The 19,288-nt window shown below is 44.5% G+C and overlaps 3 protein-coding genes across 8 annotated transcripts; 2 read left to right on the top strand and 1 right to left on the bottom strand.

Annotated features, from left to right (window-relative positions):
- The first annotated feature begins 485 nt into the window (after positions 1-485).
- Positions 486-3,806, top strand: nudt5 (nudix (nucleoside diphosphate linked moiety X)-type motif 5). Its single transcript, XM_084039249.1, has 9 exons — positions 486-550; positions 858-917; positions 1,573-1,640; positions 1,716-1,768; positions 1,860-1,967; positions 2,066-2,161; positions 2,281-2,382; positions 2,617-2,670; positions 2,748-3,806. Exons 2-9 carry the CDS (start codon positions 861-863, stop codon positions 2,855-2,857), a joined length of 648 nt encoding a protein of 215 aa, XP_083895375.1. The 5' UTR covers positions 486-550; positions 858-860; the 3' UTR covers positions 2,858-3,806.
- A 501-nt stretch (positions 3,807-4,307) lies between these two features.
- fbxo18 (F-box DNA helicase 1) lies at positions 4,308-15,239 on the top strand. The gene is given in 22 exon segments (XM_084038303.1): positions 4,308-4,641; positions 5,063-5,224; positions 5,323-5,897; positions 6,062-6,195; positions 6,507-6,577; positions 6,580-6,653; positions 7,156-7,337; positions 7,425-7,499; positions 7,608-7,699; positions 8,292-8,460; positions 9,938-10,157; positions 10,247-10,334; positions 10,422-10,517; positions 10,624-10,760; positions 10,840-10,936; positions 11,030-11,196; positions 11,301-11,364; positions 11,480-11,674; positions 11,777-11,902; positions 12,005-12,111; positions 13,132-13,266; positions 13,953-15,239. Coding segments are annotated over 22 exon segments (3,159 nt in total). The 5' UTR covers positions 4,308-4,610; the 3' UTR covers positions 14,115-15,239.
- Positions 15,240-15,377: 138 nt separating this feature from the next.
- On the bottom strand, positions 15,378-19,228 carry il15ra (interleukin 15 receptor subunit alpha). Of its 6 annotated transcripts, none has more exons than XM_084038307.1 (8): positions 19,028-19,228; positions 18,346-18,555; positions 17,639-17,692; positions 17,503-17,550; positions 16,704-16,832; positions 16,472-16,579; positions 16,312-16,381; positions 15,378-16,009 (listed from the first exon to the last, which is right to left on the bottom strand). In XM_084038307.1, the coding sequence occupies exons 1-8, from the start codon at positions 19,098-19,100 to the stop codon at positions 15,937-15,939; spliced, it is 765 nt and encodes a 254-aa protein (XP_083894433.1). In that variant the 5' UTR covers positions 19,101-19,228; the 3' UTR covers positions 15,378-15,936. The 6 variants fall into 6 exon arrangements, with proteins under 6 accessions (XP_083894433.1, XP_083894431.1, XP_083894436.1 ...); XM_084038305.1 differs by having other exon boundaries at positions 16,472-16,582; positions 19,028-19,225; XM_084038310.1 differs by having other exon boundaries at positions 16,472-16,582; positions 16,704-16,823; positions 19,028-19,225.
- Positions 19,229-19,288: the final 60 nt, after the last annotated feature.

Below are 19,288 nucleotides of genomic sequence, written 5' to 3'. Positions count from 1 at the left end.
TGCACCCATTTAAACAATATATGCCGAAATAATTAATAATAAAAAAACAAAATATATGTATTCATCCATCCATCCATCCATTTTCTTCCGCTTATCCGGTACCGGGTCGCGGGGGCAGCTGCCTGAGCAGGGACGCCCAGACTTCCCTCTCCCCGGACACTTCCCCTAGCTCCTCCGGGAGGACCCCAAGGCGTTCCCAGGCCAGCCGGGTGACATAGTCACTCCAGCGTGTCCTGGGTCTTCCTCGGGGTCTCCTCCCGGTGGGGCATGCCTGGAACACCTCCCGAGGGAGGCGTCCAGGGGGAATATATGTATTCGTATTTTTATATCAAAATCCAATACGTCTTTAACCGTGTAGACATTAAAACGTGCTGGTATGTAGTAAATGGGAGAATTAACTATTAAATATATGATTTGACTGACTGAAGGATATCGCTGGACTACAGTGACGTTGTCGGCGGTACCCGGAAGTGGTGACGGAGTGACGCCTCGCTGCTCTTCTCCCCCATCTCTACTTCCACCGCGTCGCTTGGGATTTCACGTGAGTGTAGTTACGTTTTGTTCATTTTATATCACTAAAGTCTAACGTTTTAAAACAATGCACGACTCCCAACCTCCGGTGGCGTCGCCATGTTAAAGCTAGCTATCGTTTAAATACGCAAAGGAAACGGAATATAAACGCTAAAAAAAGATAAAAGTTGAGAGTTGAACCTGGTTAGCGGTGCTTGGTCGGAGCAGCTAAATGCAACGGGGAAAAAACTCTTTGTTTTTATTTTTTTTGCAGCTGAACTCATAGTGAACTGTGCCATTTATTTATTGAGCTGACTCGACTTTTCCCTCCATTTTCCCAGAAAGAGACAATGAGCAACTCCGAGGAAGCCAAAGACACCGCTGCTCCTCACATAGTGAAGGAAGAGGCAAGTTAACGCCGACTGTGGCCTAAAAATCAACTCTGACCGAAGCTGTCATGTGCTGTGACGTAGGATGAGACGATATATAGGACTGAAAGAACAAAACACTCACAATAAATCATTAATTATCATAAATATCGTCACAATGGTTTGAAAAAAATGGCTCGCCATGCTAGATGGATGGAGAGAGAGAGGTAGAGAGATACTTACTTACTTACTTACTTACTTATTTACTTACTTTATTGATCCCTAGGGAAATTCAAGCATCCAGTACTTACAAAAAAGAACACGCAACGTGACAGACCAATTTATATCACATAATAATAATAATAATAATAATAATAATAATAATAATAATAATATGGTAAGTAATTGTATCTATACATTATTACTTCACGATCTTCAGGAAATAGAGATCTGGGATACAAAAAAAAGTAGTTTCTTGACTAAATGTATGGTAAAGTGATTCCAGTGTGTCTTGCTGCCATTTTTTAAAGAGTTTTAATCACTTTTTGAGCTTTAATCACAATTATTTTTGATCCATGCAACTTCTATGTTCTTTATTCTTTATTTTATTGTGTCTTCAATGAGCTGTGTGTGTGTGTGTGTGTGTGTGTGTGTGTGTGTGTGTGTGTGTGTGTGTGTGTGTGTGTCGCTGCAGCTCATGGCGACAGGAAAGTGGTTGAAGCTGGAGAAGACGACGTACGTGGACCGCGCCGGGAGCACCAGGTACTCTTCTGTCTTCTGGCTTCACAGTCAAACGCGTCTCCTGCATACAGTCTCACCTTGTTTTTCATCCACCAGAACCTGGGAGACGGTGAAAAGGACGACGAGGCAAACCAACACTGATGCAGACGGTGAGTGTCTCCGTTGTGTGAGTGTGTGGCTGTGTGTGTGTGGCTGTGTGTGTGTGTGTGATAAACAGGAGAGTGTTTGCTTCTCCTGCAGGCGTTGGAATCATCGCCCTGCTGAAGCGGACGCTCCACAAAGACTGCGTCGTCATGGTGAAGCAGTTTCGTCCTCCGATGGGATGCCACACTCTGGAGTTTCCTGCAGGTCGGAACGCTTTCCGCCTGTCATTCTTTTTCTGGGGGGCCGTTAAGACTCTTGTAAAATATTGATCGGGGTTTTTGTGTGTCTCCGCTGTGTCTCAGGGTTGATTGACGAAGGGGAAAGTGCTGAAGCTGCGGCCCTCAGGGAGCTTAAAGAAGAAACTGGCTACAAGGGGGAGGTGGTGGGAGTCACTCCAGGTATCCTCACTAAAGACGTGATTATCTCCTGGCTGTATCTTATCTCCTGTGTGTGTTGGAGTTGGGAAGGTTCAGGGGTCAGCTGCGTTTTTCTAATCGTAATGTTGTTTTGATGGCAGTGACTTGTCTGGACCCCGGTCTGTCTAACTGCACCACCCAGATCATCATGGTCAACATCAACGGAGATGAAGGGGAGAATATCAACCCGACACAGCAGCTCGGTGAGGAACATTTCACATAGAATTGTCTTCTGGATACGAACTAAACCCTAAAAACCTCACAGAAAAGGAAGTATTATATATAGAAATACATGTTGAATGATCTTGTTCTCTTCTGTTTTCCCCCCAGGCGATGGAGGTGAGTTATGTTCCTCTTTTATTATGTCCGACACAGAATTCTTCTTTTTTTATCTCACGAAGCAAATCATCACACAATCCTTCGTCCTCTCTGTGCAGAATTTGTGGAAGTCATTCTTTTACCTCTGGATGAATTCCAGATGAAGATAGACGGTGAGGCTTCAACCTTTCTCAGAGCGGTGAGCGGGACGCCAACGCACACATCTGATGTGTTTGTTTTTATCTGGCAGATCTGATGAAGAAAGAAAAAATCGTGGTGGACGCTAAAGTGTACATCTTCGCCATGGGGATGGTTCAGGCCTTCTTTAAGCCGAGGGAGCTCCCGGTCCTGAAGCAGTGAAGGGAAAACGAGAATGAGAGGAGGAGGAGAAGTCAAAATCTGCTGGAAAATCTGTATTGAAAAGAAAAAAACAAATTAAGATGACTTCCAAAATTGTGATAAGAAAGGAATATGAAAAGTTGTTGTTGCTTTGTGGTTTTAAGACCCTTTGTAACCTCAAATTTTTAATGTTTCTATGATGTTTAATGACCCGTGTGGGGAGTTAGAAGGCGCAATCCAACTTTGTGTGTAAATCACACCGAACACAAAGATATGAAAGTCTTGGTTTTCCGTGAAGCCGTGAAGGAGCTCTGTTTACACTGCCGTGCTGGAACCCTCTTTGTTTCCAGTCCGGAGGTACGACCAAACGCCTCGAGGCCTGAAACGCACTCGAGTGGAGTCGTGTGTTAAGTGTTTTGCACACTTGACACACAATCTGTTGCAGCTCCGTTCTCGGAACGCCTTACTTGACAATTAATACTTTCCAGGTTTTTACGAGATTACTTATTTGATGAAATGTAATTACTTGCAATTGTAAAACATTCCTAACGCACTGTTTTTGCTGATTTAACGGGAGAAACAAATTAACCTCGTAACACTTCTCCGCAGCTTTTGCTGAAGTACGATGCAATTCTTGCTTCATTAACTTTAGCGTTTTGTTTTTTCTCTCATGGACCTTTTAAACAAGCTCACATCCTTCTGGGTTTTGTCTGAAGGCATCCTGGGAACTAAAGAAACGCATGCATTGCGATAACAGTTGCATATAGTACTTAGTTGATATATTAACAGTGTTAACAATATGAGGGTTTTTTTGTATGTTATAACAGAAATACTGTCATGATAAATAACTGATTAATAGGGAAATAATTCATGCTGTGCCTTCAACCTTGCTGTGGTGTAAGAAGCTGGTTGATGCTGTACTTACCCTAGCAACTAGAAATGACCAATGAATAAATGTGTTATGACCTTTTGCTCTTTCCTGAAATCTTTTCTCGCTCAATCTGACTTCAACAAGTACTTTCTACATGTGCCAGAGCTTATATTTGTATTTGCATGCTATATAAACAGTATGTGATCTCGTGCATATGACTTTGCGCTTACAAATACCTTTTTGTAGTTTGTGAAAGATGGGGGTTTTTTTCACCCACAAAAATCAGCCCTAGATATTTTAAAATTAGCAAAACACGTAATTAATTTAATTATCAATTATACCGGTAGGTATTAAACATATAATTAATTTACTTAACTGTGTGTAAAGGAGCAACATTTATAGCACGAATATAGCAGCAAACAGCTTTTGCTACGGTGCTTTTACTCCCCTGTGTATTTACGGAGAAAAAGATGTGATCCCGGATTGGCCCTCTAGGTGGCGATAACGTGCGCTCAAAGTAGTTTCGCAGCCACGCAATAAGATTCAACGAAGAAGAAGAACCGGCCAATCACGTGGCTTCCTGACCAACAACAACAAGGAAGCACCTCTGCTTGAATTATCGGTGGCTGCTAACTCCGCAGCACTTTCTTAAACGACGAATAAGACTACAAAAAAAGATTATTAAGTTAATTCGTTGTTGCCATGGCGGAACATTAGATGTTCACGAACAGGCTACTGGTTACAAAATTGACGTGAGACGTAATAATGGCGTGCTAGCGGAACCGTGTACAGAGTCCATGCTTTGATACGACCTTTTTGTATTTTGTTCAAGCTACGTCGTCCAGCTTTAATACGTTTAAATGTGGCCTCGGCAAACCACATTCTGAAGCTTTAACTTAAACTATGGATGCGACGGTAGAGATGGCTGTTAAAGGTAAGTCAGAAGTTTAGGCGAGCATGTTAGCCAGCTAGCTAACTAACGTTAAACTTAAAGTTTGAGCATTTTAACGGAATGCAGCTAAAGGACTAGAACACGTTTTTTTTTTTTACCTTTTCCATAATATTCAAACTTAAGTTAACTGGTAGGTTTGTAGCTGATTTTGGCTTTCTTAAAATGAACTACGAGGGGACAAACCGTAGCAACCAACAGTGTTCAAACCATCTAACTTACAGGGAGGAAAACTAAAGACTGGCTCATTTATTACCAAGAAGGATTTTTACACCAACAAGGAATTTGTCTTGTTGACTAAACAATAAACAAACAGAGACATAAAGTGAGGGATGAGGGATAAATACAGACAGAAGAGCTGTAAAAATAAAATTAATGTTAAATGGTATTTGTTCTCATTGTCCAGTAAAGGCCAAAAGGAGACACCTGAATGCAGAGGGCTGTGATGAACTGGGACAAAGTGCAAACGGCAGTAACGCCCTCACCCAACCCCACGTCGTCACCCGCGGCCATCGTGACCCCAACCGAGGGCTTTACCCAAAAACACCCACCAAGCGACGGAAGTATGGTAATCTGCTTTAATTCTTCTGCTTCCATCGACAAAAGTGTACTCAAAGTAAAAAAAGTTTGAAGATATTAAATCTTTCTCACTTCGTTTACCATCAGCACCTCCCGCTGGAAGTCCTTCCGGGCAACAGAAGGGGATCGACAACTTCTTCCGTGTGACAGGAGTCCTCCGTTCCAGTCCGCAAAAATCCTCCCAGTCCTGCTCGTCCACACGCACAAATGGACTCAATGGAGAGCTTTTTCCCGAAGAAGAGCCAAATGTTGTTAAAGAGTGGGAGGAGGACGATATCGGCCTGTTAGCTGCCCCGTTGGCAGCAGAGGAGGAGGAGGATGAGGTTGACGATGTCAGCCTGTTAGCTGCAGAGTCACAGTCTGGGACAAATGAGGAAGAAGTGGTGGATTATCTGGAGGGAATGACAGCAGAGCTGTTTGGAGATGATTTTGACCAATGTGACAGTGACATTCACAACATGGGAGAGGAGGTGGAGGCCCTCCCTGACGCCCACTATGGCCTCCTGGGTTGTAGGAAGGTCCTGCTGCAGCCCCAGGGCTGCATGGACGATCTTCCAGACGAGGTGCTGAGGCAAGTGCTGTGCCTGGTCCCGGCCCTGGACCTCTACCGCAGTGTCAGCCGTGTCTGCCATCACTGGAGGAACATCGCCCAGGACACCAAGGTTAAACACAGTTATATATTTACTTGACAGGGGTAATGTTGTTTAACACTGTTGAGTTTTCAGAGCGTGTTTTGATCTCTTCTAGTCCTTCTCAAACTTGTAAGTAAATTAAAGCGCCCCAAAATTTAAATCATTGTTTTGGATGTTTGTGTTCCATTGGGCAGTTTGTCCCGTTCAAGAAACAATACTACCGCTACATGATGAAGGAGAAGGAAACGGTCCTGGAGATCAACTCCATCCTGAAGAACAGCAGCATCACGAATCCATCATCTCAGCACAGCATACGATACCTTGTTGTGTAAGTCTGCAGATCCTGGAAGTGTACAAACACAAAGAAGAGTCACTGCAATGTCTCTTTTTGTTGTCCACCAAAAATATATTACATCGACATTCTGTACAAATGTTCCCCCCCCCCCCCCCCCCCCCTCTCTCTCTCTCTCTCTCTCTCTCTCTCTCTCTGTCTCTCTCTCTCTCTCTCTCTCTCTCTCTCTCTCTCTCTGTCTGTGTGTGTGTGTGTGTGTGTGTGTGTGTGTGTGTGTGTGTGTGTGTGTGTGTGTGTGTGTGTGTGTGTGTGTGTGTGTGTGTGTGTGTGTGTGTGTGTGTGTGTAGTTTAATGGCCCAGCATAAGGTGGGAGAGCGGGTGAGGCCGGAGGACGTTCGGGAGTGTGTAAAGAAACATCGCCTTTTCCTCAAGCTGAAGCCTCCATCCGATTATTTATTCCTGATATTCAGAAGTCCTTTAACCTTGATATTGAGGTATAATTCTCACACACACACACACACACACACACAAATTAGGGCTGGACGAAATAGCGAGGTTTTTAAAATATATCGATATATTTTCAAACCCGATATAGGATAAGACAATATATCTTGTATATCGAGATTTATGTCGCGTTTAAAATAACGCTATAGGTTTCTTTGGTGGAGCCGCCAGTTGGCCTATTTCTCCTGTCCCCGTCCCTCACACAACTCAGAAGCTCAAAGTTTAAGGAACATTTTAATTTAATATTATTATGTATTGTTATTTAAAAAGCAAGCGCATGTTGATATTGTACATTTAATAAAAGTACCTGTGTTACATTTTTCACATGTTAATTTGACTTGGAGCTGACTTTGTTTTTGTTATTCCTTTATGGGCAAAAATATTGAGAGATGATTTTTGGTCCATTTCGCCCGGCCCTAACACAAATACACAAACGTCTTCTGGTAATCATACAGACAAAATGAAGTTGCGTCGTTTGTGTCCACTTTCCAGGGTCCCAACCCGTACGCAGCCATGGCCGTCATTCTGATCCTGAGTGAGAGTGTTGGTGACGTGCAGGCCTTGGTGTCTCTGCTCGCCGGCTGCATGTCACACACCGGCATCACCGAGTACCTCAGCCACATGGCCACCATGTTGCTCGCCATAAATAGGAGCAACATCAAGATGAGTAACAAGTAAGACCTGCAAGTGTCAGCACTAACAAATCCCCACGTCACTCTTGTCTCCGTCCCTACAATTAGTGTTCTTTCTGGTCTCTCCAGGATACATTACAACATCTACTACATACTTCACCTGATGGAGAACGGACCCTTTTCTGTCGGCTCCGGGCCGAACAGGTGAGGACCCAAGTTACGATGAGTGTCACTGACACGCCAACAGGAAGTGCACTGAACGAATGGATGCCGTAGATTTTTAACGGTCTTTATTTTATGTGTTTCTGCAAGCCGGCCTCAGATTCAGCTCACAGGTGAACAGCAGCACATCCTCAGCCACAACATCCAGAAAGACCACGTGGTCAAGATCGTGGCTTTTGCAGGTAAAGTGGCAAAAAATAATACGGCATAATACATTGAATTGATGAAAATAAGACTTCACCTAAACATTGCCTTGCAATCTTTGTCAAACTAAGTGAAACAGACCTCTATATATATATATATATATATATATATATATATATATATATATATATATATATATATATATGTAAAATAGTGGTGTCTGACACCAGATCAGCTCATATCCGATCCAGCTGTTTGAGTCAGGTATTCAGTATTGGTTTCGGTCCCTTCACTGTATTCCTCAACACATGCAATGCTTTTGTGTAATAGTAACGCTGAGCCACCACCAGGGGAGCTGTTGCTCTTTGTAAGACTTTAAGGCAACCAGAGTGTGTTTACATGCTTATGTTTGTACTTTCTTCAGGTTGCATCGCTGCTCTGAAGTCGATGAAGAATAGGTTTAGTGATACGATGTGAAATATGTTTTCATCATAACGGAAATGTGGTTGTATTGTTTATAAATGCATCCTTTTGAAATGCACAGATAGTCTGTAAATGTTGGCGATCAATAATGCGGGCCAGCCATGCAGGTAGAGGTCGTAGGTCAACGTGCCGTGCTTTCTCCCACAGGCACGGGGAAGACGACCACGTTGGTGAAGTACGCCGAGCAGCGGCCACACCTCCGCTTCCTCTACGTGGCCTTCAACAAGTCGGTGGCCAGTGAGGCGAAGCGTCGTTTCCCTAGCAACGTGGCCTGCAAGACTGTCCACTCATTGGCCTTCAGCGACATTGGGAAGAGGTGGGAAGTCCCCCATCATATGCTCTCATGTAGTCATAAATCCAGATTGTGGCATTTTTTGTTTTTATATACATCATATATTTCCAACACATCACATGACCTGTTTGAGTGAGAACACGAAGGTAACCTATAAATGCAAACAGGATGTTATGCCTCTCACTACTTCAACAAAAACATCAACTTTGTGGCGAGTTATCTAGAAGTAACCTTTAAAGAGTGTAGCAGCGGAGCGTGTTTTCCATGTATCTAGATCAGGCCTGACCACCGTCAGCTACGCCTCTTTAACCACAGAGAGAGCGCTGTTATCTAGGACACATCTGTGATTATTATCTCTGATCCCGGCACTAGAATCACTTCCACTTAAGCGCGTTTCCCCTCTTATTTCAATAGAAATCAATAGCTTCAAATGCATTTCCTACCATTGCTATGCGGATGATATCCAGCTATATCTATCTTTTAAACCAGATAACTTAGAAAAAATAAATGTTCTCCTCGAATGCATAGCCACCATTAAGAACTGGATGGCAGGCAACTCCCTCCAGCTAAACCTAGAAAAAACTGAGGTTCTCATTGTTGCTGCTGATCCCATCGTAGCCAAGGTGACTGCCCACATGGGGGCCTTAACCTGTAACATCCGCTCCAGCCTGAGAAACCTCTGCGTTTTATTTGATCAAAACATGCTCCTATAAACACATCAAAACCCTATCCCGCACCTGCTTCTTCCATCTCAGAAATAATGCTAAACTCAGAACCATGGTATCCCACTCAGAACTCGAACTGGCCGTCCACGCTTTCATCTCATCCAGACTCGATTACTGTAACTCACTGTTTACCTGCCTCAATGAATCATCTCTGGACCGTCTACAACTAATCCAGAACGCTGCCGCTAGGCTGCTAACTCGCTCACAGAAGTCCTGCCATATCACTCCTATCCTCCGCGCCCTACATTGGCTCCACATAGCGTTCAGATTCCAATTTAAAATTCTGGTAACCACCTTCAATGCCCTGCATGGGTCTGCCCCGGCCTACATCTCCGACCTCCTCCAGCCCTACTCCACTAGCCGGTCCCTAAGGTCCTCCGACCAGGGGCTCCTCGCTCTTCCCCGAACCAACCTCAAAACTAAAGGGGGCCGAGCCTTTTGTTCGGTGGCCCCCAGACTCTGGAACGCTCTTCCCTCAGACTTGAGAGCCTCTGCGTCGTCTGAAGCTTTCAAGGCGCAGTTAAAAACCTACCTGTTTCGACAGGCCTTTGAACTGCAGGGCAGTTAATTACTGTCGTTGTTTTATTCTTGGCTGCTCTTCATCTTTGTATATACTGTGTTGTCTTATATGTTTTGTGAAGCACTTTGTGACTCTGTGCTGTGAAAAGTGCTATATAAATAAAGAATTATTATTATTATGATTTCTGTAATAACTTCTCTTTTTCTTGCTCCGTATCGGGCGTTTTTGGTCACGTGATCCGTCTCGCCTGCTGCAGGTACCAAGTCTGTCAGAAGCTGACCTTTAACTTGAAGCCGTACTCCATCAACTCCGTTCTGCCTAAGGGCCGCGGCGGCTTTGCCAAGGCCAAAGTGGTGGTGACGACTCTCAACGCCTTCATGGCGTCGACGGACGAGACCATCACGACTCAACACGTCCCCAGCTTCCGCAACGTCAAGAACGCCGAACGGGAGTTCATAGAGCCGGCGGAACAAGTGGTATGAACGTTATAAGCAACAACAAGAGCGCTGCAAAGCCCCACATGAACCATGTTTTTTATTTTATTTTTTTTATTGTGCAATTCTAGTTGTATGCGCGAGACGCAGAAGTGATCTGGAACAAAATGAAGGAACTCAAAGCGACAAAAATAGATGCCCACTACATGACCCACGACGGTACGCAACCCGCAAATGAGTGAAACCGATAGAAGCAAATGTGTTCAAACGCTGCTCGGGGTGGTGAACGGAACGTTTGATTCCCAGGTTACCTGAAGTTATGGCAGCTCCAAACCCCGAAGCCCTGCTTGTCCGACAAATACGACGTCCTGTTCATCGATGAGGCCCAGGACTGCACCCCAGGTATCATCATTTAATCTGTGTGTGTTTGAGTATAATTAAATGATTAAAAACGTTTTGATAGTGATGCTGTTCCTCCCTCCCTCCCTCCCTCCCTCCCTCCTCTCAGTCATCATGGATGTGCTTCTGTCTCAGAGATGTGGGAAAATCCTGGTTGGAGATCCTCATCAGCAGATCTACACCTTCAAAGGAGCCGTCAACGCACTGAGCATCGTTGAGCACACGCACATCTTCTACCTGACGCAGGTACACACTCACACACACACTCATCCGTTTGGCGTTAACCAGAAACATAACGCTACGTGCTGCTGCTGACTTTGTTCAGAGCTTTCGGTTCGGTGCCGACATCGCCTACGTCGGTGCCACCATCCTCAGCGTGTGCAAGGGAGTGGAGAAGATCCTAGTGGGCGGGAGGCAAAAAGGTAAGCGCCGCAGACTTGTTGACGTTGTCTTTTAGTGCCCTGGAAGTGAATGAGGTTATGAAAATATCGCATTCCCACCGTTTTTGTCTGTAGGCGGCGTGTGTGACGAGACCGCGGACGCGGTCGGAGCGGCTCTGACCGCCGGCACCAGTCTCGGCCGGGGGAAGACGGCCATCTTGTCCAGATGCAACATCAGTGTGTTCAGCGAAGCCGTTCGACTCACGGATTGCAACCCGAGCTGCCGGATCCACTTCATAGGAGTGAGTTTGTACCAACACACACTACAAGGGAGTCGTAGCAAGCGTTTAGCTTACATGTGATGTTCATCTAACGAGAGCAACACACGTTGATCACTTCTCATCAGGGGGTCAGTGGTATCGGCCTGAACCGAATCCTGGACATCTGGCAGCTGACTGAAGGGACAGAGTGTGAGATTCATACACACATTCACTGGTTGTGTAATGTTTCAGAACCGTTCCCACGCTTTACCTCGAGTCTTTTTCTTCTCTTCTCTTTTATGTCGACCCACGTTAAATCCTTCAGTCATCAGGGATCCTTTGATTCGCTCCTTCGCCAAGCATAACCCGAACGCCTTGTGGGCTCTGAAGAATTACGTCACGCTGACCGAGGACAAGGAGCTGGACGCCAAACTCAGCATCGTTGAAAAGTACGGGAAGCGTATCCCTGAGCTGGCGAGGCGCCTGGAAGGCTGCTTCGAGGATGACTTCCACAAAGCGGGTATAAGATTCTTTTAAAAAAAGGCCTCACATGGGAGAAAACCCAAATTATGAACTCTCATGCAGCAACACGGGTAACAAACCTGCCACCGCTTTGTTCCAGACTTCATCGTGGGAACGGTCCACAAGGCCAAAGGTCTGGAGTTCGACACCGTGATGGTCACCGACGACTTCTCCAAGGTTCCCTCGTCGCAGCACAACCTGCACTTCAACCCCGACTTCTTCTTCCGTACGTTTATTTTCTTTGACATAGATTTTACACGGCGTTAGACACTCCTTGGCTTTACTATGCAGGAGGAACTGTATCTGTTGGTGTTGCTATTCTGCTCAGATGACATTCCTGACGATGAGTGGAACCTGCTGTATGTGGCGGTGACTCGGGCCAAGACCACTCTGATCATCACCAAGACCATCCGCCGCATCCTCACGATGGCCGGGGTAAGACGTGGTCACGCTGCCTTTGTCCTAAATGCTTCTGCAGGTTCACTTATGGACGTTTCTTGCATTGTTAGAGTGCAGCGATGCACAAATCTGCACATTTCAGCAAATGGAAAATAGAAGTAGAAGTAAGTTATTATTTCCATTTCCTCTTGTCTTTCCTCTCCTTCTGGTTTCACAAAGATGACCCTTCACCTCTGTCGCCTTATTTATTTATTTTTATCAGGGTGTTAAAGGTTGTGTTCAAGAGAAGGAGGGTGTTGCTGCGGTTCATAGCTTACACTTGAACACGATTAAGATCAACTTTTTTTCTCAGTTTCACTTCCTGCACTCAAATCTCTAAACGTGTGGTCTGGCTAAAGACTGCACTCACGCTCAAATTTCAAGGTTAATGGTATTCAAGTGTCTTTAATGTGATTTCCCACTGGGAGCACTGGTTAATCTTAGTAACTTCACAGATGAAGCACCTTTCAGAAAGTGACTTTTCCTCTTCCTTTATCTCTCCTCTGGTCAGCACGCCCGATAAAAGGATGTCGTCATCTTATCAATGGTGACGTTCTTCATGAGAAATGAGTGCGTTCTTTAGAATAAGACGTTAAAAAAATAATCGCTCGCTCTCTTACATTACACACTTGATATAGTCGGAATGTGTCTTCCTGTCTGGAGCCCTGCCACAGCTGAAGTCAAACACAACGCGCTGTTTAGCCTTTTGGGTTTCATGGCGCCTGGATTTGATTAAGTGCTTTTAGAAAGTATGCTCTTGTTGCCAAGCTCATAAGTCAGCAGGCCTACCAGCTACAAATCCTTGCTTGGCCTCAGGCGTAAGCTTTCCCAAACCTTCCCCTCCGCCCAAAAAACATATTTGGAAGATGTAAAACATAATATTTGTGTTGTTGAGGCTCGAGTTCCAACAGAGTCTAAATGTTTGTAGCTCCTGATGTGGTGAAACCGGTTTAGCACCATGTTTTTACAGCAACGACACCTTTGTTCAGGTAATAACCGACTTCCTGTCGTCTCCAGGAATACTTCCTGAAGTCGGAGATGCCCGGCACGCTGATGAAGGCGGGCGACCCTCTGCCGTGCTGCATCTCAGAATGCCCCAACTGCACCACGCCCGGCTCGGCGTTCATCATGTGCAAACAGCAGATGAAATGCGTAAGAACATATGAACTCCTACAGGCCACTATTGTAATGCATGCAAATGGTAGAGCACAGTTTCTGTCATCAACGCTGTTTAATAAGCCTTTTTTTAACTTTATTTTTATTCTCAGTACAACCATACCATCAGTTACATTTGCTTTGATCGTTTGATAAAAAAATAAAACGGTGGTAAAATAAGAAAATAGAAACACAAAGACAAAATGCTAGAATATCAAACAATACAACAACACTACCTTCTAGGGGTTGGAGGTGATCTTAAACTGTCATTGTATCAATATGCTCAATACTGGACTCCATTTTCTGTCAAATGTGTTGTTTTTTAAACCTTAGCAGGAAGGTTGTTGTCAATGTCAGTTTATTTATATAGCGCATTTACAGACGGCTTAGTGCTTCACAATAAAGTGCAATAATCAAGGAATAAACACAAAAAAAGGCACAGAAAAGATAAACAAAGATAAATAAAGCCACACAAAAGAAAAGGGCTACAGATACAATAAGTTTAAAAGGTGCAATAAAAGAGAACATTTAAAAAGTCCATACACTGGCACATAGAAGGAGACACTAGCCAAAGGCAAGAGAACAGAGGTGAGTCGTTATTCTCTCCATCGCGAACATGTCCAGATGTTTTGGGTCTGTGGTGTATTTTAGAGTCTGAAGGTGGACTTTTGTCTTGTTTCCAGACGGACGGCGTGTCTGCCGGCGGGCCGTTGTGCGAGAGGTGTGTGTGGACTCGCATCGGGCCGACGGCCTTCCTCATGGCGGACGAGGTGCTCTCGATGGCCGAGATCCCGCGGAGACTCGACCGGCAGGTCCACCACATGATGCTGCTGGCGCTTTTCTAACCACGCTCTTTCCTGCGTCATTTCAAAAGAGAAAGGACTTTCGTGCTATCGGGAACTATGTTTGGTGTTCTGTCACCCAGATGCACCAAAAAAGGTCTGAAAGCGTGTTTTTAATTTTCTCTTTTCCAGTGTGTGTGTGTGTGTGTGTGTGTGTGTGTGTACACCGTTAGAGAGCAGCTTGTGATTGTGTGACAATGTTTGAGTATTAAAAAAAAGAGAAAACTGCTGTTCTTGTGACTTCTTCTTCATCTTTTGACCTTTTTTAAAAGTAACTAAAAAGCTACGACTAAACCTTTAATTTCATCCAGATAACAGAACACGAATAGAAAAACGTGTATTGGTAATAATGGACAGAACAAGTCTGCAGTAATATTGGTTGTAGGGATAAAAAAAGAGAAGAAATCCATGAAGGCAGTTGTGTGGCAGACGATGTATAAACATCGCTCCCACTGCCAAACATCTGCTTCTGTTTAGGCTCCGCTTTTCATTGTGCGCTAACATTAAACAGATGTAGAGTGACTAATTTATATTCTATTCTGGGGGAAAGGGAGGAAGGAGGGGGGGGGGCAGTAATCTGGTCTTCATCTGAATGATGTGTAAACAAACTGCAAACAGCTCGGTTTGCAGACTGACTTCAGCATTTCTAACCACGAAGCCACGCAGACACACGCTGAGGTCATTTCCTTGATGTTAAGGAGCTTTTATTTTTATAACAGGGACTGTTTATTTTCTACTGTTAGAAAGGTGGCTTCCTGTGTTTTTTACAAGTCTGTCTTTGGACAACCGCGGTTAACAAAACGCACTCGGACAAATTCATCTTTAGCTTTGTTTATTGTGCGTTTTATTACTATTATGTTTTTATATAACGAATGTAGGCGGTTGGAAAAAGACCATAACTACATATTATTGAAGCAGTGCTTTATTATTTACACATTACCACGTGTGATATCAATATTTAATTTATAATATCAGGAAATGACAAAATATGTTCAAACAAATATGAACTATGCATGTAAATATATTTGTCTAGTCATGTTTTCTAATTAGCCTAGCTTAGCTTTGCTCTTAAGGTAGCCTGCTAACTTTCCCAATCACATTTTTGTTTATTCTTTGCTACATTTTTTAGTTCTGCCTTTTTAATTTTCCAAGGTCTAATGTTAGCGTCCTTTAAATGCCTTTAAATGGAGCTTCATAGCACCGAGCTGGTTCATATGCTAATGAGGAATTAGAGGCTTCATTCACCAATATGTAAGTGTTTTCTTAAATTTGTTCCTGAGAAAAGTCTACGTCGTATTCATGACGCGTTCTTAAAGCACAGAAATGTATAGGAATTAGTCATGTTTTATTTTATTGTAAAAGGTCATAATGCTTTGTATTATAATGAAAGTAATAATTGAAATTATACAAATGTGATTGTGATTTAAATCCTACTAGAGTCTAACTGTGAGAACTGAAGAAAATGCAATAAGCAGTTATTTTGTTTGGTAGAATTTGTTCTGAGGTAAGAACGATAATATTTGGTGAAGTCAGAATCAGAATCTTGACTGAAACTGAGATATTATATTCTTCTTCACAGCGGTTGCTGAATGAGGCCCATTATATGATCTCACCAGTCGAATCCTTCCAGGGTAGAAATAAAGCTCCAGCTGTTTATTCAACAGATGGTCACGCCAGGGAAAAAGTCAAATGTCAAGTCAGCCATTTTGCTTTCTGGCAAATGCCCAAACAGCATCACGTTGGTTGTTAAGACGGAGATGATCCTGTTTTGAGGTCCGGGGAGGTCCGGGGAGGTCCGGCTGCTGCGGCGGGACGATCCGACTGTTCAGTGTACAGACGGATCATTATTCATGGCGATCCGTTCTTCTGGCGTCCCCGTCGGGATTTCCCTTTTTGACCTACGGCACCAAAGGAAAACAGTGATGAGGTCATAACCGGTGACATAATGAGTTTGTCCACTTAAAGCTATGGTCTACGATTTGGAATTTAATTGGGAGCGAGCCAGGGTACGAGCCAGTGGGAGCCATTGCTCCGCAAGGCTCCCACTGGCTCGTACCCTCCATCCAATCCCCTCGTCCAATCGTGGAACACTGAGGGGAGGGGTTTGGTTGGGGGGCGGGTCTCAGAGGCTCAACTGATTTCCAGAATGTAGACCATACCTTTAACTCAATAAATCCTGTTTTTTCCCCCTCCCACTTACCTTCTGTAACAATAGAAGGTGATTCCGATCAGTGAACAGATGATCGCCAACGAAACGCAGCCGATCGCCGCTGCAGATAAGAGACAATGAGATGTTTTTAACCGCACCGGCCGGACTTAGATTCGGCACAAACGGGTACGACGGCGGCGTGGAGGCTTACTGGGGGCCGTGAGGGGCGACACGTGAGCGTCTGCTGTGCTGTTGTTGTTCACAGACTCGATGGCGGCCGAGGCCGATGTCGGCCGGTCCGTCGCCACGTCGACGTTTCCTGCTGTGAAAGGAAAATATAGGAGTTCATCTTACATGCAATATTAAAAACGTATATCATGGGAAGCTGAGGAGCATTTCACAGATACAGGTCCTCTGAAGCCACTCTGCCGTACAGTATTTACCCTGGAAGGGACCGGACGAGACCTGCAGACCAGGCGAGGTGGGCTCGGCCCCGTCTGGCTCTGGGCTCACGGAGGGGCTTATAGTCCGGCTCATCTGGGTGCTGGAGGAAGCTGCTGCTGCTGCTGCAGCTGAGAAAAGACATTTACTTCTATCTGTTGCTTCTTCCACCATCACTACTTCACTTTTAAGAAAACATGCTGAGTCTGTATGCATGCGTGTGAGCGTGTGGTGCAAACACATGCAAGGATTGCAAGTACGACTACTTCACTGCCACTAGGCAAGGCAAGGCAACTTTATTTGTATAGCACATTTCATACACAAGGCAGACTCAAAGTGCTTCACATCATAAAACAAAGTGAGAAGAAAAAAAGAAAAGATACTACTACTGATATTAGTAATGCTACCACCTATAATACAACTAATACTGCTAATACTAGGAGAGGAAGTGTCAAACAGATGGTATTTGTTTTATTCCCCATGTAGGCGTACGAGTCAGGCAGTGACTAAAGTTCAGCTTTTATTTGAATGATTTACTGAACATGTGCTTTACCTGCAACAGTGTGTCATGTGTTGACTTTAATGCAGAATAAACAGGCTAGAAAACACATATAATAATAATAATAATAATTAACTACTTTTTCTAGTAGTTTTCTGAAGTCTAGCTGGGAACTTAATAGTCTATGGGAAATATGGAGGGACGGTTCTTCTCTCTTCATATTTCATCATTAGTAGTATGTATTTTTTTTTATTAGTTGTGTCATTGAAGATTGTTTTTTTCCATGCAAATACAGAACTCACTGACTGTGGTGATAACGGTGGCGTCACCGGGAACATCAGTGTGACCATCTGCAAGATCAAACCATCATCAATCACACATGTGGAGAAAACAAACCACCTTTCAAAGTATTGTCTCGCGTTCAGTGTGAGAGCGAACACTTACGTGTTACTGGGTCATTCTGTGGCTTTGCTGTGGGTCTGCTCGGATCGGCTGAAACACAAAATACACAAGAAGTTGAGCAGTTTGTTCATCGTCTGAAGTAAATAAACCAGCTGGGCAAGTTGTGGTTCACGTCCACTGTCTGTCATCACTTCCCCATTTCATCCTTTTTAGATGTTTGTCATCTTCGTGAGGTCACGGCGGCGTGACTCGATATCACGGTGATTGAATCAGTGTCATGTGAAACTGCTAATCGAGAGCTTCGACTCATATTTGAACATGTTAATATAAACTAAATCAAAGTCGCCACAAGAGCGTTCCAGTATGTTTCCCCACCCTGAGGTGATGATCCTTCTCTGCAGGAGCTGCCAAGAGAGTTCCTCTCAGACTTTAATTTGATGGCTATATCACTCAATGTTTTTCCACAGCTGCTTCCAGTTTGGTTTTTGACTCTGATCCAATAAAAAAATGGATATGAACCCCCCCCCCCCCCCCCCACACAGATCACCCAGACCCTACACCACCGCCAGCAGTGGACAGCAGATGTTACACACTCACATCTGGGGGAATGGTTTCTGTACACGCTGCAGCCCGGCAGCATGCACGGTTCTGTCACGGGTTTAAAAGTGCAACACAACTCTTTGCAGCTTGTCTTAACGGGCCCGGGGAATGTGGGACTGGGTGGAGAGGCGTATGGATCTTACGTATGCACTGGAGGCTGGGGACGGCCGGGGACCAGCGTGGAGGACCGCCGTCGATCTGCTTGCATTTGATGAGATTTGAAGTTCCCGCCTTCCTGAGGTAGCCGGCGATGCACTTGTAGCGGTGACTCTGGTCAATTTGGAAGCAGGTCAGCGATGGGGCTTCGGTGAGAGGCCATGGAGGAATGTCTGGACATGGACAGCTGTTTATGTCTGGAAGAAAGAGGAAAAATAAATAAAAAATACAGAAATATAGCAAGATCAAAACGAAAATAGTTCCCCCTTAGATAGTGTTTATTACATTATAGCACCTCTAGGTTACGATTTCTCACTAAATAATTCATAGTACAGAATCTGAAAATGAAGTATCTGTTCATCCACTGTAGATGAGTCTCCCCATGTACAGATAATTCCTTTAAATGTGTTTCTTCATCCACATAGATTGTATTAATATGTGATACCTTTATGTTTTTTAAGAGCTTGTATTATTCATATTATTTCTAATGAGTCTGCTTTGTCTCATCAGTCACTGATTCGTGAAGGCCAGTGACTGAAATGGCAATAACGATTATAATCATCTTAATAAAACATACTTATCTATGTATTATTGTTATATTGCAGTGTTTTGCTTGGATCAAAGTAGAGTAAAGAGTGAAGCTTGAGTTCGGGTTTATGTTGCACTTACCGCCGTCGGAGCCGAGCAGGCAGATCACCAGCACGCAGACAGAGAGTAGAGCCGAAGGGGGATCCGGATCCATCGGACGGCTCTGCGGACTCTCAGAACATGTTCGCCAAGGAAACCAGGACCCGTCCGGACCATCCTCACTGCTCCACAGCCCGCTGCTAACTGGGAGAGAGGAGTCGCTCACTTTCGCTTTCACTGGGCCACTCCTCTGTCGGCGCATACGCGGAGGGTCACGTGGTCTCTGCACGCGCTCACCCGCGG

The sequence above is a fragment of the Eutrigla gurnardus genome (assembly GCF_963514095.1).
Source record: "Eutrigla gurnardus genome assembly, chromosome: 21".
NCBI lineage: Eukaryota > Metazoa > Chordata > Actinopteri > Perciformes > Triglidae > Eutrigla > Eutrigla gurnardus.
The sequence above is the reverse complement of the archived record's forward strand: the minus strand, read 5'-3'. Positions and strand labels throughout refer to the sequence as shown.